The sequence below is a fragment of the Artibeus jamaicensis genome, unplaced genomic scaffold (assembly GCF_021234435.1).
Source record: "Artibeus jamaicensis isolate MK-2021 breed Jamaican fruit bat unplaced genomic scaffold, CSHL_Jam_final scaffold_847, whole genome shotgun sequence".
NCBI lineage: Eukaryota > Metazoa > Chordata > Mammalia > Chiroptera > Phyllostomidae > Artibeus > Artibeus jamaicensis.
In genome coordinates, this window is record NW_026522057.1 from 26,218,548 (window position 1) to 26,246,321 (window position 27,774).

The 27,774-nt window shown below is 45.7% G+C and overlaps 1 protein-coding gene across 5 annotated transcripts in view; it reads right to left on the minus strand.

The window, feature by feature from the left end:
- Positions 1-27,774, minus strand: part of UBE4B (ubiquitination factor E4B) — a 101,014-nt gene that overhangs the window by 42,747 nt on the left and 30,493 nt on the right. For 2 of the 5 annotated variants that reach the window (XM_053660300.1, XM_053660299.1), the window contains 8 exons: positions 20,119-20,254; positions 11,748-11,835; positions 10,850-10,994; positions 8,996-9,224; positions 8,126-8,533; positions 7,247-7,387; positions 1,138-1,279; positions 119-219 (listed from right to left, as the gene is read on the minus strand). In XM_053660300.1, coding sequence (XP_053516275.1) covers positions 119-219; positions 1,138-1,279; positions 7,247-7,387; positions 8,126-8,533; positions 8,996-9,224; positions 10,850-10,994; positions 11,748-11,835; positions 20,119-20,150 — 1,286 coding nt within the window. In that variant the 5' untranslated portion in view covers positions 20,151-20,254. Of the gene's footprint in view, positions 1-118; positions 220-1,137; positions 1,280-7,246; positions 7,388-8,125; positions 8,534-8,995; positions 9,225-10,849; positions 10,995-11,747; positions 11,836-13,305; positions 13,839-20,118; positions 20,255-27,774 lie in introns of those variants that run through there. The other 3 variants (XM_053660301.1, XM_037165646.2, XM_053660302.1) reach the window with 3 other exon arrangements.

The window sequence follows — 27,774 nt, forward strand, 5'->3', positions numbered from 1 at the left end:
TAGTCAACCCCATTCTTTTTACAGGTGAGGAAGTAAGGTACTCAAGGCAGGGCCACGTGGGAGGTGATGGGCAGGCTCCTCCCCCTGCTGCTATCAAGCACAGGCTGGTTTTTCCTACCTTGGTTGTGTGAGGGAACCTTGTAGGACTAATGCAGTATGGGATATGCACTGGGAGCGGATGTTGCTCAAAAGCTGGCTGACTGCTGGCTGGCTGCACATCTGAAAAGGAAAGCAGAGGTTAGGGCTACAAAGACAGACAAGATACTCCCGCGCTGGTGAAGACTGACAAACATCGGAGAAGACTGAACTCCAGAAAAAGGCATGCTTTCTCTTCTTTTATTCATAACAAACAAACTGGACTAACTCCATCATCCAAGTACGCTGGCTCTGCAGAAGCCTACAGTTACAGAAGAAAGGAGTGCCAAGTTCGAGGCGACCACTCAGGAATCTTGGACCTGTGCCCCCTCTCTCTGACTCTGATGAAGTTAAATGCAACAAACCCCGAAGAGGCCCTTCACAAGTATGGAACAGCTAGACGACCAGGTTAGTTTCTAGTGGAAAACTAGAACAAAAAAGTGAGTAGTGGTAAAATAAAATAACAATGAAGCCAGCACAAAAGTGTAGCTTCCTTAGCATAAACGCAGCTTTATAACTTACTATTTATGTGAATCTGGACAATCACTTAATCTGAGAGGTTCGTGTGCTTATTTATACAACATTATAAGCAGGACCTGCCTTACACTGGGTTGCACAGGGCCAACGAGCAACAGAGGGTCTGAACCGACACAGACCCAGTGCCACGCCTGTCAGTCCACGGGCACCAAGCGGACGGTGTTCGTTACCACAGTGACAACGACAGAGCATCAGAAACCATCGGGGCCACGTAGGTGGCTGGCAGCAATGGCAGGAGCCCTTGTCCCTTCTGCCCTCCTTCCACTAGGATGTGAGCTCCCTGGGGGTAGGGACCGTTATGTCTTGCTCATGCCCCGAGCTCCTAGCACAGGGCCTGCCACACAGGACGTGCCCAACAACCACCTGAATGAATGAATGAATGAATGCTGATGGGGGTGGAAACAACTGATCAAATGAATAACCGGGTTTCTGTGCATTCTTTTAAGTGAATCTAGTCCTTATTACCTTTGGTGCTTTCTTTTCCTCTATTCCAACTCGGTCAAAACACTCGATGAGGTAGTTCAGCATGTCTGTCTCCTTGCAGGGCTCAATGGCGAAATGGTCGCTGTAGGGGTCCCAAGTACTCGCCCCACCAGAGGCTCCCAAACTATGGAGAAGAGAAGAAGAGACTGATGACGCCTTTTCTCTTCTCAATGAACTGCTTCAGACAGAGTTTGCCACACGGCAGCAGAAAGCCTGTTAGGACCCTGCCCCCAGGACCAAGCGCAGACACCCATGCAGCCACGCGGGGTGCCGACTGCTTGTTTCGCCGGCTCCAAGCCCAACGAAGCCCAACGACAGGCATTTCTAGTAAACAGTGTACTCTGACCAAGAAGAGAGTCTGCCCAGAAACCCAGCATCTCATCTTCTTGGGAATGGCAACTTGCAAAACCAGGAGGACTGAGAACGGCTAGGCATTTGAGGGGATGTCACACGAACTTACACCAAGTGGCCAGTGTCACTCAGGCACCCTTGGAGGTTAGAGCCAGACCACGCCGCCATTGAATGCCTTGGGGTGAAGTTTTAAGGGACTACCAAACACCCCTCCCCCTCATCACCTCTATCATAGCTCTCAAAGCCTTCACCTGGCCTTAGGCAGCAGGGCCAGAGCACAGGGAAACCGGCTGGTTAGAGGGAGGCGTGAAAATATTTGCTATCAACGTAAGTTTTCCAAAACTTTCAGTAAAAAGGGCAAAGCAGTGCGGTAAAAACCAAATGAAACCCTGGCACGAGGAGTATCCAAACTTGATTCCCTCCCCAGACCTACCCCTGACTTGCTGCCTGAACTTCAAACCTCATCGTGTGGGCTGCGAGGATTAAATGAAATCACGTGAAGGGCTGCACAGAATACAAGCAGCAAACAGCGGGCGGCATTGTTATCAGTAAGAACTGTACTCTGAGGCCCAAGCCAAACACTATCGCGAGGGTTAGGTGTGAGGGAATTAAATAAAGCTTAGCTCAACCATCCCGAGGTCAGATACTGGATCTGATGTTAACTCAGCAACGGAGCTGATATGTGCAGGAGGTAAGGAGACATTAATCACAGCATAGGAGGAGACCAGGAATTTTAAATTGAAGATAAAAATGAGAAAACATAAGCTTAACAACAAAAAAGATATGTGAAAAGTGACAAAGACTGGGAAAGACTGGCCGGAACCTGAGACCCATCCCTGCTTCAACGCAGGGCAAAGGCCACAAACTAAAAACCAAGAGGAACCAAGATGTTAACAATATGTTATGTACACAGATGGGCAGATATGCATAACTAACTTTGGAATACACATGTAACTGACCTTAGAATTTTAGAAAAATATACACAGTTGACCTTGGAATGAAAGTAGGACATTGAAGGATTTCAATAAAAATAGGTGAAAAAAAAATGCCAGTTTTAAATCATTTAAAAATGCCAGCTTTCAGACCCGAGTCCAGTAAGCCTGAATTTCCACAACATCGGTCATCTGTACTGCAGAACTTGCCACACGGATCTTACTACACAGGTCTGACAGAGACGGGAGGCGGGCGTCAAGGCTGAGAGGTGGTCACAGACACAGGCAGCCACCGCCCTCCTGACTGAGCAGACGACCAACTGAGGGACCCACCAAGTGCCCCCACAGGGCCCTGACAAAGAGGGGCTGACCAGTGTGGGAGCCCTCCAAGAACCAAAAACAATGAATTCTTCTGTCTTCTTATCAGTTAACTTTGGGGCACATGATCTGGTATCTATCTGTTCACTGGCCTAACAACAGAAAGAGAAGTGTTGCAGTAAAGCACAGGAAAAAAACCGTAAGGCCAAAACAGAAAACCCCACCCACAAATATGTGTGGTGAGCCCCCAAAAGTGGAAAGGGGGGGGAAGGAGACATTGGTGCTTCCCTGCAGCAGTCTCAGCGGCCTGTTGCGGCACCTCCCAAAGACAGACCAGGCCGAGGCAGGCTCCAGCCTACACACAACGAAGGTTAACCTTCCTCCGGGCAGCTCCTGCAAATGATGATGAAGGCAGATCTTCCTTGGTTTCAAATGAAAATTTAAAACTATACATTTCCTTGATGATGAGCCCCTGACTTCTCCCATTTTTACATTTCTGGAATGAAAGGCACCTCACACTGGACGTTGGAGTCGTCTCCGGCAGTGCCCCCGGCCAGCATGTGACCGTTGGTGCGACGTCAGCATGCTTAGGTGGAGGCCACTCGTGCACGTCCACTGGGCTCCACTCTGAGCCAACCCACCCACTGCATTTTAACTTAAATTCGAACATCTCCAAGTCAGCGGAAATATCTTCACAAACACTTCACAAGCCCTGCACAGGGACTGTGCACACAGAAGGCTGCCGGCCGGCCAGGTGCCTGGCAGTGCGATGAAAGGCACTCGGGGCCCATCAGGGCCTTTCAAAGCCAAGAGGATGGCACACGCTGGTGCCCACCAAGCAGCACTCCCAGGTGATCTCTCAAGAGAAAAAAAAAAAAAACAAACAGAAATAAGCAAAAAGTTTAACCAAATAGGAGATGCAGAGTAAACCCCAATATTTGTCAATGTATTTCAAAATGAGGAGGTCAGTCCTGAAGGAGCTAACCCACGCTCACATCTGAACACAGGCCTGCCTAGCCGATGCTGTGCACGCGCGCCAGCGGTCCAGAGTCCTTTACAGGGGCCTGCAGATTCAAAGCCAAAGTGCTGAACTCAAATAGTAAATGTGATGCTGAAGGAGAAAGTGGTGTGCAGTTTATACAAACTTATGGTATCAATAAATCTTTTAAATGTTTTAAAACATTTCATTTTTTCCTGAAGAAGCTGTTGTAATTCATGGTGGTTTTACAACAGCTGATGTATGAAATACGACACTGGAAATATGTCATATTTAAGTCCTAAGAGTCTCAAAAATTTTACCTCCCTCTGGGAGAACCTAGGAACCATTTCCTGATAATGACATCAGTCCAAGTGAACAATGTAACCACCTCCCACGAGAGCACCACGAAATAGTGGAATCCTTGTGAAAACACAATGCAAACAGTCCTGGGATTTACACATGCATCAGGTGCAAACTGAATCCCATTATAAAAACTTGCTTCTTCAGAAGGTGCCGCTGCAGTGTCCTCTCTTCTGTAAGGGGATCGACCACCCTCCTCTTCGCTTCTTTTTCTGCACGCAGGGTCTGGAGCTCTGCATCTTCCTGACACGAGGCAGGGTCAGAGCTGTTCAGCTGGACACGACGTGCACCCCGAGGACAAAGGTCCAGGGTGGGCCTGCTGATTCCAGGCCTCGCCGTGGGTCCTGGGGTGACCACTGAGTCAGAGATGCAGTTCCGTTCTAGAGGAGGGACACTCGAAACCGCAGGGCTCAGAAGGACAGGGAAGGCACAGGACGGAGGCCAGAGCGGGGCAGGGAGTGTGTGTGTGTCTTCCACAATGGTTATTCCAACAAGGTGAGGGACACTCTGATGAGACGGCCTGTATACAGACCCGAGGGAGTCAGGCAGGGGCCAAGCGCACAGCCTAAGGCAGGAGGGGTCTGCTGGGCGAGTTCAGGAATAGGACCAGGTACATGAGCTGCTGGGTACAGGCCAGAGGAAGCAGGTGAGGGGAGAGAGGAGGGGTGTGAGTGTGTGTACTGGCGTGTGTGCCCACGTGTGCACACGACCTGCACAGTCTTGCAGGCCAGGGTGACAGACAGGCTGTGGGTTTCACGCTGTGTGAGAAGGGAAGTCACTGGGAGGTCTGGGGACTGACGCAGCAGAAAGACCCCTTTCGGACTGTGTGCACGGTTCCTCTCCGAGCAGCGGCGAGCAGCAGGAATCAGAGCACAGACGTCCACCTCTCGATATCTGCTCATGTTTCTCTTACTGTGCACGCTGGCTCCCGACTTGCAAGGTTCGACCTCCTTCACCAATACATCTATGCAGTAAGAAAACCAAAACCCAAACTTCGTTCTGGTCATCCACTTCCTGGGAAACGACGAGGAGAGGTTTCCTCGGAGTACGCCCTGCGGTGTAGTGACCGCGAGACAGCTCTCCACCCTGGAAGGAGGAGTTCCTCACGATTCGCACAGCTCTCTCACGGGGGAACGTTTCCACCTCCTTGTAGTCAGTCCTCATCGCTGCCACCACACACCGTCAACACGGGGACACGTGTCTGGACCGCCTCCAAGAAGGTGCAACGCATCAGCTCCACGGGGCTTGAAGAGGGGGACAGGTACGAGCCCTGCTGATTCCTTCCTTCACATTCATCTCGCAGGCGAGAAGTGGGGGCTCAAATCATTGCCTTCAAAGTAAAAACATTCTAAAACAATCGACTGGAAAGGGGGAGAGAAAAAAGCGCTTCGCTGAGCACTCGAGTGGACGAGGCTCTGCGGCCTCGCACGCACTCTCCGGCTCCTCTCCACTTCCTTCATCGGATATGTATTTTTACCCATCATTTCATATTCTCTTTGGTATCTACTCAGAATCTATAAACTGCCAAATCTGGATAGATCAGATTTCATTTTAGCAGCCAGCAAAGGACCTGCCAGCTGACTGGAAGGGGACTTGGTAACTAAGGAGTAAAATGCTCTTGTCCGGGAACAGAGTAGATGCTCTCAGCAGCCACAGAACCAGTGAGCAATGCGAACAGCACCGGTCCTGCTGGGCAGTGAGCAGGCTCTGGATGGGGCGGGGCTTGGCAGGGATGGGTCTCGTGACTCGCAGCCCTGCCTCCTGGTGGCCCAGTTCTGCGGTTAAGGTGATAATGTATGCAGTGTCGGCTGTCTGGCACGTGACGCTCAGTGAGCGTGCAGGGCTGTTCTTACACAACTGCTGAGCTCCACTTCTCCGCGTAGATGCAGAATCTTGATCTGAGACAAGGCGGGGATGTTGTAAGTCCAGAAAGACGAGAGTTAGTGACAGCCACACGCGACCTGATGTCTTTGTCAGAGAAAGCTGGAACTAGATAGGCCAGCGAGAGACAGTAGTTCTCCCACAGGTAATTTAGAGCGAAACACATAACAAAGCATTTTGCTCATGCATGGAAACTGATTGCTAACAAGGATGCCTGCTGCATAACTGTAATCATGCAACAGGATTTTCATCTACATGAAAAAGGCACTTTTACCTCTGGGAAATCTCCTTGAGAAGGAATGATATAATGTTCAACCTAATACAAATATCAACCTTCCTGAATCAATATTCAACCTTGCAGCAACATTCCCCTCTCTCTCTTTATATAGTCACTCTCCAATGATTCTTCTGCACACTGTCAGATTTAATGAAGTGTACCTAACTCTTACTGCCTTCTCTATTTATAGCCTGGAGTTATTTTTGAACAGTGCTGGGCACAAATACCAACTCAGACCAGAGGAAACTTCGATTTAAGACCAGAACGGTAAGACAGTAAGTCAGAGTGCTGGGAAGACAGTGCTATTACATTTTCTTTCTCAAAGTCACCTAGAAAAGCCCCGGTCTTTTCCACTGTTTCAAGGGGTGAACATTCAGCACCAGGAACTGTACTTCAGCCTCTGCTGCCACTCCAAAGGCCAACTGAAACAGGGCGGAGCTTCACTGAGGTCAAAGGGGCGATCGATGAAATTTAAGGTCAGAAGTGAAAGCAGAATCGCAATGACACTGGAAGCACGACCCTCTGTGCTCCCCAAGGGGCACACGTGCGCGCATGCGCACACACGCACGCCAGCCCCAAGGCCACTCCCGGAGAGCAGTGACCCGTGCAGCCATAGGGAAGACCACGGGCCTCACAGAGTGCACGGTGCTCACGCCTGGCAGCTCACAAGAACATTCTCACAACAGAGAAGTGAAGGGTCCTTCATTTAGATCTCAGAGTGGACGTACTTAATGATGACTGATCTTTAGTCTGTTTTTCACATTTTTGACAAATGAGTATGTGCACGTTTTCTCCACACTCACCAGGTAACAACTACAGAAATTCTCCTCTGCGTGCTTTACCCCACAAGACGGTTCTAAGGTTTCTTACATCTCACTCTCCAGATCGTCTCGTCGGACCCTGTCCTGTTTAGATGCAAAGCACTCCCCTAATGAGGGCTGATGAAAGTTAGTTCCTATGCACATGCAGGGAGGGACTCCATTCCTCTGATACCTGGACCCAAACTGGACACCAGAAAACTCATCACCACCACCACCACCTTCATCATCACCATCATCATCTTCTTCATCATCTTCATCACTACTGTCCCCAGAAAGTGCGAGGAAGAGGAAGGAGAAAGGACTGTCGTACATACTACCACGACAAAAGCAAAAAAAGTCATCAGGAAACAAAGGAAAACAAGAGGGACAAAGCTTTTGCAACCGTTGTCCTTTTAATTGAATCTTACACTGAAAGTTTTACCCACTGACATGCACAGAGCACCTTGCCTGAGTCTCGGGGCTGCATAGGCAGGCGGGGGACAGGGAGCACTGGCTTCGTGGAGTGCTGAGGCTGCTGCGTTCCAAGCAGCTGACACCAGCGTGTCAAGGCACGAACACGGGCCCGGCTCGGCAAGCAGAGGTGAGGGACGCCAGGCCCAGACTTGCCCCCATAAGCCCCCCTTGGTCTGACTGTATGTCAACTATGGTTGAGGTAGTGTAAAAAGTCGACAAGCAGTTCTGTGATCCCCAACTCTCAGATACAAGATACAAACGCTGAGAGTATCTGAAATTTGTCTGTAAGGAGGAATATCACATGAGTGAGGTTTTAAAAAGTAAGTTACATCTTTTTCTCGTACAGGATGGAGGAGGAGTGAGGGAAGACAGCAAAGAGAGGCGCCCATGGCAGAGCCACCCATACTCCTAAGGTTCCCAAAGCCGGGCAGCAGCTCGGACCCGGGCTCGAGCCTCCCGGCTGGGGAGACACACGGGTCGGCCTCCCCACACAGCACCCGGGACGGAGGCCAGTGTCGCCCAGCCGTTCCTCTGGACCGCGGGCACCTCCTGCCCCTGCACTGCAAACACGCGCCCGGCTCTCCTGCTGCATAAATACCTAGGAGAGGTCCTCAGGGAGGAGGGACGTCTGCGCACGGCACTGGGTGAGGCGGGCAGTAAAGGTGGCCCCGTGCTGGTGGCTCTTGGTCGGGAGGAGCTGGCCGGCACTGCTCGAGGGCTACTAGCCAGGGCGGGGAGGCTCGGTGAGCTAGACAGAGTGGAGCAGCCTGAGGGCCTCGGGGAAGGAGAAGCCGCAGCCCCCCCAGGGTGGGTGACAGTGTAGGGGCGGTACCGCGCAGACGAGGGCTGGCTTCCCGCCGCAGTCCCGGAGGAGGAGGCCGCGCCGTGGGAAAGGGCCGGCACAGCCGCGCGGCTGGCTGCACCGGAGGGGGAGGCGAGAGGCGGGCTCGTCCTCGGCACAGAGCTCCAGAAACTCGTGTGGGGAGCTGGGCTAGTTTCATAGAGGCTACATTAGTTGAGAAAGGGAGGAAAGAAGAGAAAATTGAAGAAAAACTTGAGATAAACAACCAGAATGGAAAATATCAAGCTTTTAAAGAATAGAATATTCATACTTCGTATTTCTAAGCATTCCAGTATACACATCTTTCGGATACCTAAATAACTGTAAATTAATTGCTGTCAAGAACTAGAGGTTTTACTTACAACGTTTTAAAGCTCTCTTGAGAAAGAATAATGTGCAATATACAGCCATTTGTTTCTAAACCTTAATTCACCAATAGCCACGCCACGGAAAGCCAGAAAGACCAATCTGGAGAAGCTGGAACCTCCTTCAGTGACCAAATCCACCCCCGAAAATGTGATGCATGCTACAACCCGCACGACACGGGCCCACGGAAGGCCACTCTCTTCTCTTACATACCCGTGGCTACTGCACTGACCATTAGATGTGCAAAAAGAACACACTGACCTAGACAAAGAGCTGGCGCCGAAGGACCCCACACTGCAGAACATGGGGCTTGTTCCCGGATTGGAGCCAGTATTTAGCATGAGATTTCTGTCTGGTGACCGAGCTGCCGCTGCAATTGGCTGTGATGTGGCTGTCAGACTGGCAAAGGGGTTTTCATCTCTAGTCTGAGTAGACATCATTAGCACTTCCATTAAGATCTGGCCAATCAAGTCCTTAAAATCAGAGAACACTGTTGGAAAGGCAGAATAAAACAAAGGTTACACATGGTTCTTCACATGCACAGTCCCCAAATAAGCCAAACAGAACCCGTTCAGTGCGGTGCCAGGCTTGGACAGGGTCCCCGAACAGCACAGGTACACGGGTGGAAAACCTGGAGAAATCCAAACGAGGTCTGGAGTGTGGTTAATAGTGCTGTCTCAGTTCTCAAGTCCACTGTGGTCAATGCTGGGGGACATGCTAAAGTGGGTACAGAGCTCCCTGCACTATCTCTGAAACTTTTCTGGAAATCTAGAATTGTTCCAAAATACAAAATTTTAAAAAATTGGAGGTAGTCCATGAGTCACTGCTAATATATATTAACTGTAAAAAAGTTACTCCCAATGACAGAGGTTAGTTTACTACACTAGAAATGCAACTGGTTAATATTTCTTCTCCTATGGTTATTTTATATGCAGTAAAACTATCAAGTACAAAGTTCAAAGTATTATAGGAAGGGTCTAACTTCTACTCACCACCTGGCTTTCTGGAGCAGATCCTACTTCCTTCTTACTCTCTACAGCTCCTAATTGTTTTACTGCAGGTCTTTAAATACATTTTATAAAGATCACGCTATAAATAAAGGTTCTAACCCATGTGAGTCTTACCTGATTTGGTTACTAAAAATTACCACTTCTATACGTACTAGACACTTGAGAAGCTTCAGATTCACAGCAAGCGTAACAACAAAAGTGGCAGGGTTTTGAAACGCCCGGATGCTAAGTTCATCTCATAACCAGGGTTAAGGAGACCCCAGTCAGATCAGAAGTGAACCATCCACCCAGCAGGAGGCCCAGCAGACGCATCTTGTTTGCGGGGAGAACAGGCAGCGCAGGAAAGGGAAGAACGATCTCCCTGATACCCACGCACTCCTTTTAAATACATCTAACGAGGGATTACTCGGTGCCAGGCACCCTCCTAGGCCCTGGGACACACCAGTGAGCAGCCAGGCCAAAGTCACTGCCGGCCAGGGGGTTATATGCAGTATGAGGCAGGCAGACACCCTGGCGCACACCCCTGCCCCTTCCGAATTCCAGATGACTGCTATGAAGAAAAGGGATGGTGCCCTGTCATACGGGCACGCTAAAAGTTTTACTACTTTGTCGTTAAGTGGGGTTTTAGTATAGCTTCTTAAAATGGAATCCTGGAAACACAGCCAAAGCTCACTACTGTCCTGTCTTGCTAAGCAAGTGATTGAAGCCGAGATAAGCACAGGGCCCAGCAGCTCCTAAGGCAGGTGTGGGTGGCACGGGCCCCCCGCAGGGTCCCTGGAGACTACATGTGCTCCTGCTTTGTAAGAGGCGCTAATGCTCTGAGCATCTGCTTACACAAAGGAAAAACTTTCAGCCCTGAGACAGTGGGCATCACTTCCTTATTCATGCAGTTTTCTTTAGAGACTCTCAAAGGTGAAAATGAACTTGTCAGTAAGACCCATGGAAAGTGGCCACATGTCGGTGTCCTCATCGGAAACATCCCTGTACCGAAAACACACCCCGGAGCGGGAAGAGCGACCGTGCAGAGCCGGAGGGACAGCAGTGCTCGGCCTGGTCTCTCCTGAGGTCAGTGTTCCGAGACGGGGCCGCGGAGCTGGACTCCTACCTTCTTTTGGGTTCTGCTCAAATTGCGCAGAAAGGGAGGAAAGGAAGATGACGTCTCTGTCCCGGTCCTTCCAGGAGACACGAAAGATCTTACAGACCAGCTGCAAGGCCTGTTCTTCAGACACCTCAGAACCCGATGGCGGCTCCTTGTGAGGAAGAAGATGTGGGGGTTAATTTCGAGGGCTAGGAGGTCTGAGTTAGACTTCAACAGAAATACCTAATTCTGATTTAATTCATTTCAGAATGGCACAGAACTATTCACCCATTGATTTAGGGAAAAATAAACATGTCACTATGCCTTCAAAGTGACAACTTTTTACAACACAGAAGAACTACACAATATAAAGCATCACGCTACGTACAGGTCAATTTCTGCCGACCATCAACACGTATTGCAGGCACTAATCACGTACAGAACAGAGAGCGGTGCGGTTACCTACACCCACTCTCCACCACACCGGGGAACCGAACCATGCCCCCCGACCCCAAAACATCCTTTCGCTAAATGTAGGAACTAAGCTCGGATGACAACAGTATATGAAGACCTCATGTTTTCAAAAAGCTTCCGACAGCTGCTGGGCCCCGCACGCTGCATTCTCGCTCCCAGCGCCAGCATTTTCCCCAGAACACTACCAGAGGTGGGATGATGCGCTTCTTGCTTAAGCGGAACACCAACAGGAAAAAACATCCAAATCAGCGCTAAAGGCACTCCTATTACAAACCAACTGTACTGGTAAAAACATGGACCGAGTTGTACTTCCATTAAAAAGGGCCAGCGAGGCCGCCCGACTTCTCCTCACAACAAAAAGCAATCCGCTCAACGGGCGCTGCTGTCCGTCCGGGTGGCCCGCTCTCAGCCCCGCGGCCACAGGCGGCTTGTGTCTCCCATGCTTACCAACCTTGTCGCTGAGGCCCCGCTTCTCTCTGCGGTCATTCTCGTCGACTTCCATATTTTCAATTCCCGAGTCCACATCCACCTGGGACGTGCTTTAAGGATAAAAGACAAGTAAGTCTTTCACCTTTTAGAAACCCACCCGGTGTCCTAACTGCTGGCTGATCATGGTTTTAAAACATCAATCAAAACCAGTCAGGAAAGCAAAATTCATCCAATTAATTTTTTCTATTAATCTTAAGAGCTCTCCATCTATTAAGATATAAACATTTTGTTATAATCTTAGTATTTTTTCCAAGTTGTCACTTTCTCAGCCTCACTTTCAAGAAACAATCAAAGCATATTTTCTACAGGGACTCTGTTAAACAATACACAATCATTTCTGATTACAAAATCATGTTAAGTTCATAGAGTCCTTCCCCACATCAAATAAACAACTGTTCCAGCGCCACTTATTGACAAGACCATCATTTTCACATTAATATAAACTCCACTCTTCCTATGTACAGTTTTCATATACGTGGGGGTCTATTTCTGGACACTCATTTCTGTTCCATTAGATGCTTTATCCCGGAGCCAATACCACTCTGTCCTACTAAAACTTCGCCCTGGGTCTCGAAGCCTCCGCCTGGTTCTTCTGCTTCAGGGCCGCCGTGGCTGTTCTGACCCTCTGCTTCTGCGTATATAGTAACGAGTCAGCTTGCCAGGTCCCTTAAAAATTCCACTGGGATTCTGACTATAACTTCACTGACTTTAAACGTCAAAATGGGGAGAAATGGCATCATTATGTTACTGAGCCTACCCAGGGTATCTCTCTCCAAGTATTCAGGCTTTAACTTAAAAAAAAAATAAATAAATAAACGTTATTTTCTTCCTAAGTCTTTTACTTCTCTGGCTAAATTTATAGCTATGTACCATATATATATTTTTTAGATTTTTTAATTTAGTTATCTTTAGAGGGGAAGGGAAGGAGAAAGGGAGAGAAATATCAATGTATGGTTGCCTCTCGTGCATCCCTGCTGGGAACTGGCCTGCAACCCAGGCATGTGGCCTGACTGGGAATCAAACTGCCATCCTTTGGTTCACAGGCCTGCATTCAATCCACTGAGCTACACCAGCCAGGGCTGTACCATATATTTTTAAATGACACTGTGAATGGTACCTTTTTAAAAATTAAGTTTTCTCAATGTTCTTGTTGCTAGTACATGGTATTTTAACTGATTTTAGAAACAGACCTATTTTAAGCAGCTTGTTTATTTTTCCTAGGCAGGTAATCATTTTATCTCTGCATAATAAGTGTTTTGTTTCCTCCCTCCAATCCTTACTGGTTTACTGCACAGAGTAGGGTCCCCATGGTGAACAGCAGCAGAAATAGCGGCCATCCTTGTTTCTACTCCTGATTCTAAAGAAAGTGTTTCTAATGTCTCAGCACTGAATATGATGAGCATTGCTGTCGTTTATGGTAGACATCCTTTATATTAGAATAAGAGAAGCTATGCTACAGTCACACACACGCTCTGAAATCTTAAGAGGCTTAACTCTACAAGGGTTCGTTTCTTGCTTACGCAAAGTCTGATGAGAGTGAAGCATCCTTACTCCATCCTTACTCTATGCCATCTGCAATACACAGCCTCCCAGGTCACTGGAGCAAGAGAAGAGAGGGGCGGAGGAGGGACATCGGCTCAACTGCCGTTGCCTAAAAGTGACACATGTCACTTCCACTCACAGTCTATGGACAGAACCAGCCACTTGACCCCAATCTAACTGCAAAGGAAACTGGAAATGCAGGGGAGCACACAGAATATTTGGTTAACCTTGTCTCTGCCATTCTGTCAGTTTAAGGTCACACATTTTGGTTCCATTTGTTAAGGTTTTTTATCATCAACTGAGGTTGAAGTTTTAGCAAAATTTCCAACCATCAAGATTATATAGCTTTTCTCTTTCATCATACAGTGAATAAGCATCCCTGAGATAGACTGGTTGATCCTATTATACTGTATCATATCGAATCAAATGTCACATTACTTTTAACTAAACTGTGAACAGAAGCACAAAAACGTGCAGAGATGACCACGTGTTTGCTGAATAGTTTCACCAAGGTAACGTACTGATGTGATCATCACCTAGACCAAGAAATATTAATGTCATCAGGCCCTGAAGCCCCTCTTACAGCCCTTCCAGTGACTGCTGGGCCAGCCCACGGGAACCGCTGTCCTGGGACCTCGGCCCATGGATGTTTCGTCTGTTTTTAACGTGTTGCAGGATTCCATGTGTCATTATCTTAAGATGTTGCAAATATGTTCATGAGCACAATTACCATGTAACTGATTTTCTTCGTCTACCGGGGGCGTCCAACCCATGGCTCACAGGCCGCACGCAGCCCAGGACGGCCGTGAGTGTGGCCCAACACAAAACCATAAATGTACTTGAAACACTGCGAGATATTTTTGTGATTACAGGTCACAATGTATTTGCGTGGCCCAAGACAACTCCTCTTCTTCCAGTGTGTCCCGGAGATGCCAAAAGGCTGGACATCCCTGAGCCATTATTCTTGTCCAGTTTTGATATTAAGGTCATATTTCATACTGGCCTCATACACTGAGTTGGGATGGGCTCCTTATTTTTTTTTTAAATTATCTGGAAAATTTTGGGTAAACATGGAATGGTGGAATTACCTATAAAATCATATGAGAAAGGCGGTTTCATTAGAAAAATTTTAAAATACCAATTCATTTCATGGTTTTTGATTTTTCAGGTTCTCTCTCCTTGAGTCAATTTTGGAAGAGTTATGTTTTGTGAGGAATTTGATTTTCATCCAATTTAAAAATTTCATTTGCATTTGCATATTTACATTGTTCATGGACCTCTCCCTTTCAATGACAATACTACTGACTGCCCTTCCTACGTAGGTCTCATGTTGGGCGTCTGAGGTGTCGGTGAAAAAAAAGACAAAAAAAAAAAATCACTGCATCATGGAGCTTACATTCTAGGTAGAGACAGAAAAGATAATAAACAATAAATATAAACAAGCAAAGCATACAGTGTAATCAGTGCTATGGGAGAATTAAAGGAAAAAGTGCAGGGCTTTCTCTCTGAGACGGGGGCGGGGGGCGGGCGGGGGGAGTGCCCCACCAAGAAACGTCAGACAGGTGAAAACATCGGAGTCCCCCGTACACACCCGGGGAACAGCATTCCACAAAAGGGTTTCATTGCCAGTACCTACTGGCATTCTTTTTCCCTTCTTAGTATATTATAGCCTTAAGTTTGCTTCTAAAGACCATGTCAGTTGCTGCACCCAGGTAATAATTTGCAGCTTTTGTTACCGTTCAGTTCTACACACTTTGGAGCTTTCATTACTTTTCTTCCAGCTGTGTACAGAAGCATGCATACCTTGTTTCTAAAACTTCCAACTGTTCGAGTTCTTTTAAAGTTATTTTACTTATATTAATTATCAAACCTAATGTACTGGTGAGTAAACATGACTTGTATGATTCTGACTCTTGAAACTTTTTTGGCCAATGAGTAGTATCAGGAAAAAAAATGAATTCTCCAAGTGAAGAGTGCAAAGTTCTGTATCTTTCAGTTAGATCAAGGCTGTTAACTGTGTTGTTCAATTTGTCCATATGCTTTCTGATATTTATTCTCTTTGATCTACCGATAAATGAAACAGACACGTTAAAAAAACTCCATTATGACTGTGTCAGTTTCTTCTACTTCTGTCAATATTTGCTTTATTACATGTGCTGGTACAGTACTAAGTACATATACTTTGGAAACTATTATACCCTATAAACAAACTACACAATGAAGTCTAATTGATTAATATGCTTACCTCAATTTAATTTTGTTTAGAATTTGTCTGGTATATCTTTTCCCTTTATTTTTAACCTTTTTCTAACCTAATGTTTCAGGCATTCCTTCTAAAACCAAGAAAAAGGCTGAGTTCTGTTTTGTTTTCAATCCAACCTATACCTTTTCACTATGATTTACTGTAATTTGATATATTTTCACTTCTTTTTACCATCTTATTTTGCGCTATTTATCTTTTTTAAGAATTTGTTTCTTCCTTCCCTTTCTTTGAATTAACTTGACTCTACCCCCCACCTCCCCGCCCCTAGCTCTATATTTTCCTTTTACTGGTTTGGAACATATACTCTATTTCCATTCTTTTAGTGGCTCCCCTTGAAATTTCATCAAAAAAATTTCATCTTTTTCTTCTGTTTATTATACTTTTAATCATTATTATTTTTATAATATATTTTATTGATTATGCCATTACAGCTGTCCCATTTCCCCCTTCATTCCCCTCCACCCTGCACACCCCCTCCCCCACCATTGCCCCCCTTTATGTCCACATGTCTCAAGTTTAGATTCTGTATTTCCCACACTATTCTTGCCTTCGTCCTATTTTCTACCTACCGTCCATGCTACTTATTCTCTGTACCTTCTTCCCCCTTCTCCTCCTCCCACTCTCGTTGCTAACGCTCCATGTGATCTTCATTTCTATGGTTCTGCTCCTGATCTAGCTGTCCTTAGTTTGCTTTTGTTTTAGGTGTGGTTCTTAATAACTGTGAGTTTGCTGTCCTTTCACTGTTCATCTTTTTTATCTTCTTTTTCTTAGGTAAGTCCCTTTAACATTTCATATAATAAGGGCTTGGTGATGATGAACTCTTTGAACTTGACCTTATCTGAGAAGCACTTTACCTGCCCTTCCATTCTAAATGAAAGCTTTGCTAGAGAGAGCAATCTTGGATGTAGGTCCTTGACTTTCATGACCTGGAATACTTCTTTCCAGCCCCTTCTTGCCTGTAAGGTGTCTTTTGAGAAATCTGCTGACAGTCTGATGGGAACTCCTTTGTAGGTCACTGTCCCCTTATCTCTCGCTGCTTCTAGGATTCTCTCCTTCATTTTTATCTTGGCTAATGTAATGATGATGTGCCTTGGTGTGTTCCTTCTCGAGTCCAACTTCTTTGGGACTCTCTGAGCTTCCTGGATTTCCTGGAAGTCTATTCCCTTTGCCAGATTGGGGAAGTTCTCCTTTATTATTTGTTCAAATAAGTTTTCCACTTGTTGCTCTTCCTTTTCCCCTTCTGGTACCCCTATAATTCAGATGTTGGAACTTTGAAAGATATCCTAGAGGTTCCTAAGCCTTTTTTTTTTGAATTCTTGTTTCTTCATTTGTTTCTGTTTGGTTGATTCTTTCTTCCTTCTGGTCCACTCCATTGATTTGAGTCCCAGTTCCCTTCCCATCACTATTGGTTCCCCGTGAATTTCCCTTCATTTCAATTAGTTTAGCCTTCATTTGTTCCTCTAATTTGTGACTAAAATCAACCAGTTCTGTGAGCATCCTGATCACCAGTGTTTTGAACTATGCATCTGATAGGTTGGCCATCTCTTTGTCACTTAGAGTTATTGGCTCTGGGGCTTTGAGTTCTTGAGCTATGTTTTGGTCCGTTCGCACCTGTTACGTATGAGGGATGGAGCCTTAGGTGTTCACCAGGGCGGGGCAACACAGTTGCTGGTTTGTGATGCTGTATGTGTGGGCAGGGTCAGAGAGGGGCAATGGCATTTGTTCTGCTCTCTTTCAGATTTCGGTCCCCTCTGCTGCTTCTCACAGGGAAATTGGGCCCTTCTGGTGCTGGTTCCCAGATGTGTGGGCTTGTGCACCCTCCAGGACGCTGTGGGTCTCTCCAACAAACTTTGTGAGCCTGGGAGCCTCTCCCAGCACCTCGACCCCCGAAAGTTTTTCCAATTGGTGCTTTTAGGCTTTAATTTCCGTCACTGGGGCCCTGGTTTGCATGGTCTGTCTCACTGCTTGTTTCTTTGCCTGGTTTATCTGAGTGTGAATGTGTGACCTCGGTCAGCCAGCTGCCTTGCGCCCTCACTGGGTCTGCCCGTTGCCACCCCACACCTGGGATCTGCCAACAGCCACCTGCGCACCTGAGTTGGTCTGGCTGAGTTTTCCTGCGCAACCCCACTCTGCCAGCCGCTAATTCTGCCCCTCTTACCGGTCTGAATGAATGGTTCATTGTTGTCAGACTTCTGTACAGTTCAGTTTTCTGTCTGTTTTGGTTGTGTTTTTGTTACTAAATCTTTGTTGTCTTTAAACTTGGTTGTGCAAGGAGGCAGTGTTTCCACCTATGCCTCCATCTTGGCCAGAAGTCCTCATCAAGTATTCTTAACTCAAAACATAAAAATTGATCGGTACCTTCACCCCTTTTTCCCATACACAAGTGCCTGAGAGTGTGTGAGACTCACCCTGGTGGCTTCTGCCTCACCTGCTGCTGCACTCCAGCACATGCAAGCTGTCTGATTTCTGTATTTTCTACCCACAGTATTTTCTACCCTATTATTATTTCTTTATACCATCAGTGTTTGTGTAGATTTTACCACGTTCATTATTTTCTTCCCTCATCCTTCCTTCTTGCATCTCAGACATAAGTACTGAGATCACTTTCCTTCTTACCTACGTCTGTTCAAAGTTGGGGGTCTTTCAGTGGCAGGATATGAGGTTGTGTTTGGTTGGTGGGTTGGTTGGTTGCTTTTTAAATCTATAAATGCCGAGTTTCACAGGGGTCCACAGTTCCCAGCTGACAGTTTCTTTCAGCATTTCACGCAGTTACTCCATCCCCCTCTGGCTCCCACCGCCAAGACACCAACCGTCCGTCTTTTGTAGGGAATCTCCTTCCTCTCTGACTGCTTCCAAGGTCTTTGTTTTTGGTATTTTGTGATTTTACTAAAGGATGTCTAGATACAAATTTCTTTTTGTTCAACCTATTTGTGAGTTGCTGGACTTCCTGAACCTAAAGATTCCTATCATTCATGAACTCTTAGAAAATTTTTCAGCCACTTACTTTTTTTTTTTATCAGAGTTGACATTCAGTATTGTTTTATATTTCAGCCATTTATCTTTTTGATAACAGCTTACGAACCAGTACAGGAAAAAATGTGCAATAAGGAATAGGAGTGAGGAATCTCTCCAAGTCCCTCTATTCTCTCCTTTTGATATTCCTATTAAATAAATGTTGAATCTGTATCTTCTATACCTCTATCTTTCATATTTTCATCTCTTTCTTTTTTTGTGGTGTACTCTGGGTAATTTCTTCAACTCTATCATTCCACCTCTTAATTCTCTCTTTAGCTCTAATTCTGTTTAACTCCTTTCAACTGAAATTATCTTTTCATTTCTAGAAGTTGTATTTGGTTCTTTTACAAATGTGCCTGTTTTTTTTAATAGTCCTTGCCCCTTATGTTTTCAGTTTCATTTTTAATTTATTTAAATACACATACTTTCCACTCTGTATTGATAATCCCCAAACCCTAACATTTCTAGGTGTAACAATCCTGCTGTTACTTGTTCTGTTAACTGTTAGTCGTGGTGGCTTTTGTCTACCGAGGTTTGTGAATCTTGACCATGAGCTCATATTTTTTGAAAACTTTTCTGAAGAAGTTTTCTGAAGACACGGCGTTTTACATTTTCTTCTGCTAGATGCCTGGGTTCACTGTCTGTAACAATTCTTAGCTTGGGGCTTTTCAGACTGTATCAATAGTGTTAATCCAGGTGTGAAATCTGTATGAAAGTTACCTGTTAGCCATGAAATCAGAGTTGACTTGATTTTTTTCAAAAATATAAGCATCCAGAGCAAAGGAAGTGAGAACACAATTGCTTTTATTCTATGAGGTTAATATTTTTCTACTTGATCTTTCCCTGAGAGTGTAGTCCTCCCTGAATCCTTGACCAGTAAGTGTGATCTCTGATCTAGCCCCTCACCTCAGCCCCACCTAGAAGTGAAGCTCTTCTCCAAACAGTATTTGCTGGGCCCACTGACATAAACAGAGACGCAGCTTGAGGGCAGAGGTGACGGGGCTGGGGTGGGGGTCTGGCTTGCCCAAGGAATAGAGTGATCAACACCTCGGCCACTCTGTCACCTGTTCGTGGCACGCTGCAGCGCCAGGAGGCTCTGCTCCAGGACACCTGGGTCCTCTGGCAGCTCTCAGGGTGTCTGGCTTACTGGTCAATACCCTTCCAGACAAGTGAGAATGAAAATTTAAATTTTCACTGGTCAGTAAAACTTGGAAGAAATACTTAGGGGCCAACAGATGATGTCAACTGTGTATTTATAAAGACCGAACATCTTTTTTGACCACCTACATCATTATTTCACAAAAGACATTTCAGCAGCAGAAACATAAAAAGGTATACAGAACACTCAGGAGCAATGCAAAAACCTTTAAACTCAATGAATTTGCTGTGATTTGCTGTGGACCAGCGCAGGCCTCTGGGCTTGCATTCAAGACTAACAGACGAGAGACTACAGTGAGCAGATCTTTCCTTTCCCATAGACTACATAGTTTACTGGAAAATCAGCTTGCTTTACCTTTTCTCACAAGAGACACCATCGATATCCATGCTCTGGGAACGGGAGAGAGACTGGGACTGCGTCTCAAGGCTGTTGGAGGGCGAGCTGCTGAGAGAACTGACTCCTTCGCTGCTCTGGCTCCGATGGGCTACTCCTGATCGGAAAAGACACAAAAGATGGTGGCGCATGTGAAAGAACGCTGCGGTTATTTGTAACGACAGCGGTAAATGTACCCGGTGGGTACACATACCATTGTCACAGTCAGCAACTAAACAATTTCTATCAGAAGATTACATTAAATGCAAAAGTAACATTAAAATCATAGGAACACTGGCAAGAAATCCTAATTTAACAATATATGTCACATGAGGTCAGTAACAGAGCTACATCTAATTCTAACACTGACTCCTCATCACCTTCTCTTTTACCAATTTACACAATGATCTTGGAATACATATCAGCCTCCATAACATGCCAGAAAAATCCTTGAAAAGTACCAAAAATAAGATACATTAATGAGTGTGTATAGAGACATACATAATAGATGGGGAGATGTGTGATAAAGCAAGATGTACTCAAATGGTGATGGAAGAACATAGATGGTAGATATATAGGTGTTCTACAAACTGCAAAATTTTTTCGACTCTGTAGTATGGTTAGAAATTTCTTAACAAAATGCTGAAAACATGCAAATAGACCCCTCTAAGCTACATCATATATATCAGTCCAGTGACTGAGTGAACACGGTGTCCGAGAGAGTTGGCGAAATGAAAATCCTGGCACTGTCCTCGCCCTCACTGAGCTCATAGGACGTGAACCACGGCCAAGTGCAGACTCATAAGAGTTCCTTTCGAGGCCTTTACAACCACACTTTTCACAGACTTTAAAAACTTTCAACTGCATGAGTATCCAGATCTCTACAATTGCTTTTAAAACTACATCCCTATGTTGCGGAAAGGAAAGCGACAGACTTACATTTTTAAAAAACAAAGACAAAACCGCCTGAGTTACCAGTTGTAGTTGAAACCACCAAGAGCATAACATTTTCACCACCCCAGCATCTGAGAAAGGGCCCCTGCCACCCCTGATGAACACCAAAGACTCCCCCCAGAACTACGTCTATGTAGCCCTGTGTTCCTCAATCCCTACCAACCGTGGGACCCCTCCCCTTCCTGAAACCTAAAAAGCAGAAGTTCTGACTTTATTCAGAATCAATACGGATTAAGTATCATGAGTAAAAACAAATCAAAGCGCTCGTACAAAACACCACTTTGTTCTCAAACCACACGCACACTCGACCTCACCCTCTCCCTCCCTAACTTGAGGACTCTCTGCCAGGAGGCCAGGCCGCAGCGGACCCCTCCCCCCTCGTGTCCGGAAAGCCACAGAGCAAAGAATCAGAACACAGACGAAACTCACATCCTCTTTTAGAAGAGGAGTAACATCTCTTCCTATCAAGTTAAAAACAAATTTTTTAAAAGTGAGGGTGTATATTACAAAGAATGGACGGAGTATGTCTCATTAATAAAACATGAATTACAGCTTTCAGGATGGCGGCTTTCCAAGCTTTTATGACTAATAAGAGCCTGTTCAAGGTACATTGTGCTTTCCGTGTGGGAAGGCCAGGATTTTTTTTTTAAATAAAGGGTTTTTTTTTTTTCCTGCAAGACTTTCCTCCTAGCAGCGAAGTATTTCCTGAATGACATCCCTTTCGGGTCTGAAGCAGACCAATGCCTATTGTTCAGCGGCAACTCGGGCCTCTCGCCGTGTTTCACACGTGGGCACACACACACACACACACTTAAATGCTCAGTTCTGGTGTGAAAAGGACGGGAATGCCAAAGCAGGGCCGTAAGACCTTAATCTAGCTATTTTGAAAAGGAGGCAAGGGGGTGACGAAAGAGCTTGTCCAAGCCTCTCCGTGTTTCAGATGAGAATACTGAGACCGACAAAGCGTAAGAACCTGAAGACCTTCTGCAAGTCAGAAGCAAAGAATGAAACACAGGCGGTCGACACTGAAGAAAATGCTGCTCCCCAACCGCTGAGCAGCTTCCTGATCACGGCTACTTAACCCAAAGCTGTGCTATGCCCATCCTAAGATGACAAAAACAAAACTTCCACAGACATTGTTATAAAAGGAACTATTCATTCTACTAATACTCAAAATTCTGAACCTCTTGAACCATGAACTAAGCTAAAGGGTTTTAGCATTCATGGAAAATACAAAATATCCCCGCATTTTCTTTGTCCAATACCAAACCTCGCCCCTCAACGCTACTTATAATGAACACAACAGACTGACATATTTGGCTGGCAGCTAATTTCCTGCTGAAAGCACTTTGTTCTTGGGAATAAACACAAATAAAATGAAATTTCAAACCTGTAGAGAAAAACAATGCTATCTAAAATACTGGGGTAACGAAATGGACAACCTAAACTAGGAAACTGCTTCCATCTCTGTTTTTATGAGACAGACCATTCCTCTTCTCCGTGTCAAGGCGGGGCTTGTACAAAGAACCACACATCTGGAGTCAGAAGACTGTGGCTGCTCCTTGGAGAAATGGCTGCTGCTAGGGCCAGGCAGGGAAATGCAAGATGAGCCTGGAATATCTCACGGTGCCAGAAAAACACGCTCGAAAGAACCAAAGCACACGCACGTCGGCCAGACAGAGGCGTCGGCCTGAAAAAGCTCCCAGGGGCCAAAGCTGGAATCATTGGGAAAAATAAGTAATATCGTTATTTGGGTTATAACTCAAAGCATAAAATAAATATACATGAATTCATACCGACATAAGTAAGGATTAAATAAATAACTGGGGGGAAGGGATGAACGCTCCTTCCAGAAGCATTTATTCCAAATAATGTGTGTAGATGCTCCCCCCCAGGAGGTACAGCCATAGCTCGAGTGGCTGAACTTAGGAACTCGACCCAACAGAAAGGACCAAGCGTAGGAGAGGGAAAACCCTAACTTCACAGTGGAAAGACCCGGCGAACACCAGCTTGCCCACCCGGTGAGAGTCAGCAACACCGGGGATGCCGGGCGGGCAGCGTGCACCCCGGAGACGTGGAGGGAAAGGAACTTCTCTGGGTGCCAGTCACCCCCCAACCCCCAGTCTAACCACAAGACGGACACCAGACAAGGCCAAACTCAGGGATTCTCTACAAAGGACCCTTTGAAACTGTCAAGATAACAGAAACACAGAAGACTGAGCACTGTCACAGACCCAGGGGAGCAGGAGCCTGGAGTTTAGTTTAGTGGAGCAGGAATAACCACGGCTAATTTCTTAGTGTGGACAAATGTGGCAGAGATCAGCACGTGGGAAAGTGGGTGAAGGGCACGTGGAAATACTCTACCTGACCTTTGTAACTCTCCTACCAATAAAAAGAAATTGTGTCACTTTTGGGATAACCGAAATAAATGTTTATTTTACCAAACGTCTAGGACTAGAACCCCGGTCCCACAATCTCTAGTTATGCGACCTTGAGCAAGTCGCTTAACATTTTCCCATACAAACCAATACTACTAGCATTTGTGCAGCCTCGTTCATAGCCCTACTGTGAGGTTCCACGGAAATAACTAACATGAAAGTTTATAAACCGAGCCGACATACCTGCATGCGTCCACTAACCAGAAACAAGGGCAAAGGCCCGGGTTTAAAGGACAGATTAGTCTTCGTTCATGCTTGACCTGGCCTATCCCATTCTCAGTGTGTTTCAGGACACGAAATGGAGGTGAACTTACCCTACCAGCCTTCAGTGACCTTTCTCCCCAACCCACCAGTTCAAGTGATCACACAAAGGGTGATTCCTGGTGATCCACAGATGCTTCCAGATTTACAATGATGCTTGCTTTAAAATTTCAGAATAAACAAACAATTGTAAATTATACTCTACCTCTTGTAGTACAAAAAGAATATATGTGTACACCTGGGCTTCGAGTTCTCTAAAAATGGTTACATCGCAATACCTTTCATATCTAATACGTATCCACTTTACTAAAATTTGGGAAGGCTTCCCAAATTCCAAGTTGCAGCATCATAAGGAAAGGATGCTGTTAGTGAACCCTGTAACCTGTAGAAACAACAGGGCTTTTTTCCGAAGAAGAAGAAAAAGGATTTTAACACAGAATTAGCCATCAACTGATAGGACAAAGGTTATAATTTGACTGTCATCCCTGACAGCATTCTTAGCCACAGACAATTTACTACGGAAAAGAATGACTCTGATTTTTGTTGCGGCTCCTTCATATGTACCGCGGCGTGGTGATGGTGTCTCCTATCCAAACTGCAGAAGGAAACTGAGGCTGGAGGGCACTGGCCCCCTGCAGGCCCTGCGCTAACCGTCGCCTTTTGCTCCACCCTGTATATTTATCAAAATATTTTTAAAGGTTGTCATATAATACTTTACGTGCTTCTTTACTAAATGCTTTAAATAAAAGGCCTAGCAGCTAATCAAGTAGCTATTTCCTGCCCAGGACCTCTGCACCCGCTGTCCCTGCCATCTGAGAGGCCAACCCTGCAGAGACCCACTTGGTTTGTCCCTTGCTTCATCCAGGCTTCTGCTAAAATGGCCAGGTGGCTCAGCTGGTTGGAGTGTTGTCACGTACAGCCCAAGGCAACCAAGCGATGTTTCTGACATTCCTCTCCCACCTCAGAGCTACTCTCTCTCCCTCCCCCTCTCTAAAAGCAATGGAAAAATGACCTTGGGTGAAGCTAGGGAAGAAGAAAGTCACCTTCTTAACGAGGTCCACAGTGGAACGTCTCATTTTAAACAGCAGCACCTTCCTGCCCGAGCAATGCTTACTCCAACGTAATTCTCTAGTTTTCTCTACAAAAATTATCACCACCTGATAGATTTTATGGTTTAATAAGAAAATCATTTGTTTTCTCGCACTAGTGTATAAGCAACGTTGCCCAGAGAAGAACCCAGTAAACACGCAGAAGGATTTAAATGAATACGAACTGAATCACAGCCATATGGATTTACAGTGTTCAACAGGTCACTGGTAACAACCGACATAAGCTAAAATGTAAAACAGATAAGAAAACATATCACACAAATCTGAAGGGATAAGAATAACCAGCCCTAATGGGATATTACATGGGCTAGTGATATTACCTATTTTCAAAAGTAATAGTCCTGTTTGTCTATAAAGGTAAAAATTTCAGGATAGACTTCCGCCAAGATGGAGGCATAGGTGGAAGCACTGTGCCCCCTCACACTACCAAGTTTAAAAACAACAAAGTTTTAGCAACAAAAACACAGCCAAACCACAGAAAATTGAACTATATGGAAGTCTGACAACAACGAATCCTTCAGCCAAACTGGTAAGAGGGGCAGAGCCAGCAGCAGAGCAGGGTCGGCAGGAAAGATCCACTGGACTGACCCAGGTACGTGACCCAGGCACGCCAGCAGCCGTAGGCAGATCCCAGGTGTGGAGAAGCGGTGGACCCACTGAGGGCACAAGGCAGTGGACTCACTGAGGGCTGACAACGGTCACACACTCGAAGGCAGATAAACTGGTGAAGGAGTGAGCGGTGAGACAGACCGTGCAGGCCCAAGTGGCAGGAAGCGGCAGAGGGGACCGCCATTGTCCCTCTCTGACCCCGCCCCCACATACAGCATCACAAACCAACGACATGGGTGGCCCCGCCCTGGTGAACACCTAAGGCTCTGCTCCTCATATGAAACAGGCACGAACAGATCAAAACATGGCTCAAGAACAACTCAGAGCCCCAGAGCCAATAAATCTAAGCAATGAAGAAATAGCCAAACTTTCAGATGCACAGTTCAAAACACTGGTGATCAGGATGCTCACAGAACTGGTTGATTTTAGTCACAAATTAGAGGAACATATGAAGGCTAAACTAATTGAAATGAAGGGAAATGCACAGGAAACCAATAGTAATGGAAGGGAAACTGGGACTCAAATCAAAGGAGTGGACCAGAAAGAGGAAAAAAATGACCAAACAGAAAAGGATGATGAAACAAAAATTCAAAAAATGAGGAGAAGCTTAGGAACCTTCAGGACATCTTTAAATGCTCCAACATCCGAATTATAGGGGTACCAGAAGGGGAAGAGGAAGAGCAACAAGTGGAAAACTTATTTGAACAAATAATAAAGGAGAATTTCCCCAATCTGGCAAAGGAAATAGACTTCCAGGAAATCCAGGAAGCTCAGAGAGTCCCAAAGAAGTTGGACTCAAGAAGGAACACACCAAGGCACATCATCATTACATTAGCCAAGATAAAAATGAAGGAGAGAATCCTAGAAGCAGCGAGAGATAAGGGGACAGTCACCTACAAAGGAGCTCCCATCAGATTGTCAGCGGAGTTCTCAAAAGACATCTTACAGGCAAGAAGGGGCTGGAAAGAAGTACTCCAAGTCATGAAATCCAAAGACCTACATCTAAGATTGCTCTACCCAGCAAAGCTTTCATTTAGAATGGAAGGACAGATAAAGTGCTTTTCAGATTAAGATCAAATTTAAGGAGTTCATCATCACCAAGCCCTTACTATATGAAATGTTAAAAGGACTTATCTAAGAAAAAGAAGATAAAAAAAAGATGAACAGTGAAAGGAAAGCAAACTCACAGTTATTAAGAATCACACCTAAAACAAAAACAAACTAAGAGGACAGCTAGATCAGGAGCAGAACCATAGAAATGAAGATCACATGGAGGGTTAGCAACGGGGGAGTGGGAGAAGGAGAAGGGGGAAGAAGGTACAGAAAATAAATAGCATAGATAGTAGGTAGAAAATAGATAGAGAGGGCAAGATTAGTAGGGGAAATATAGAATCTAAAGAACTTGAGACACGTGGTCATAAACTAAAGGGGGGAATGGTGGGGGAGGGGTGTGCAGGGTGGAAGGGAATGAAGGGGGGGAACAGAACAATTGTAATGGCATAATCAATAAAATATATTTAAAATAAAATAAAATGCAAAAAAAAGAAAAAATTCAATCAGATAAACATCTGTGTGAAAATTCTCCCCCCAATCACCTACCAGAGCCACGAGCCTGGGGTGGTGACAACTGGAGCCAACACGGAGACCCCTTCCCCAGCCCACTTCCTCCTGCTGGACAGTGGGGCCCCCCCCAGTGAGTGCCGCCCCTCCCTGCCTCCCTAGCTCCTACCTGCAGTGACTAGCAAACAGTAGGCACTAAACAAGTGCTCAACTGCATGAATGGGGGCAGGGTAAAGACCATCTGCAAACACAACATTTAAGAAGAATGTGGGCCAAGTTATTATTAAGTATATTAAAGACCAGGAGACAGAAGAAATGAACTCTGTGTTTGTAACCCAGGCCCCAGAAGTAGCCCAGAGGCAAACATACCATTTGGCATACCAAATGAACAGGCCCTGCTGTTCATTTCTGCCCTAGGGCGGAGGTCATTTACCACAGACAGGGTCAGCACTCAGGGGTCAAAATTACAGTAGCTACTTGATTAGCTGCTAGATCTTTTATTTAAAGCATTTAATAAAGAAGCATATAAATTACTGTATGACAACCTTTACAAATATTTTGATAAATATAAGTAGATTTACATTTGTGAGTACGTGAAACACAGTTTATTCTTGCACTATTATTAACTGTTGCATTATTTCCACACAAACAACTGTAAACCTACTTGTGTCCACCCTGTATTTCTGTGTAATTGGTTTTCCTGCTAA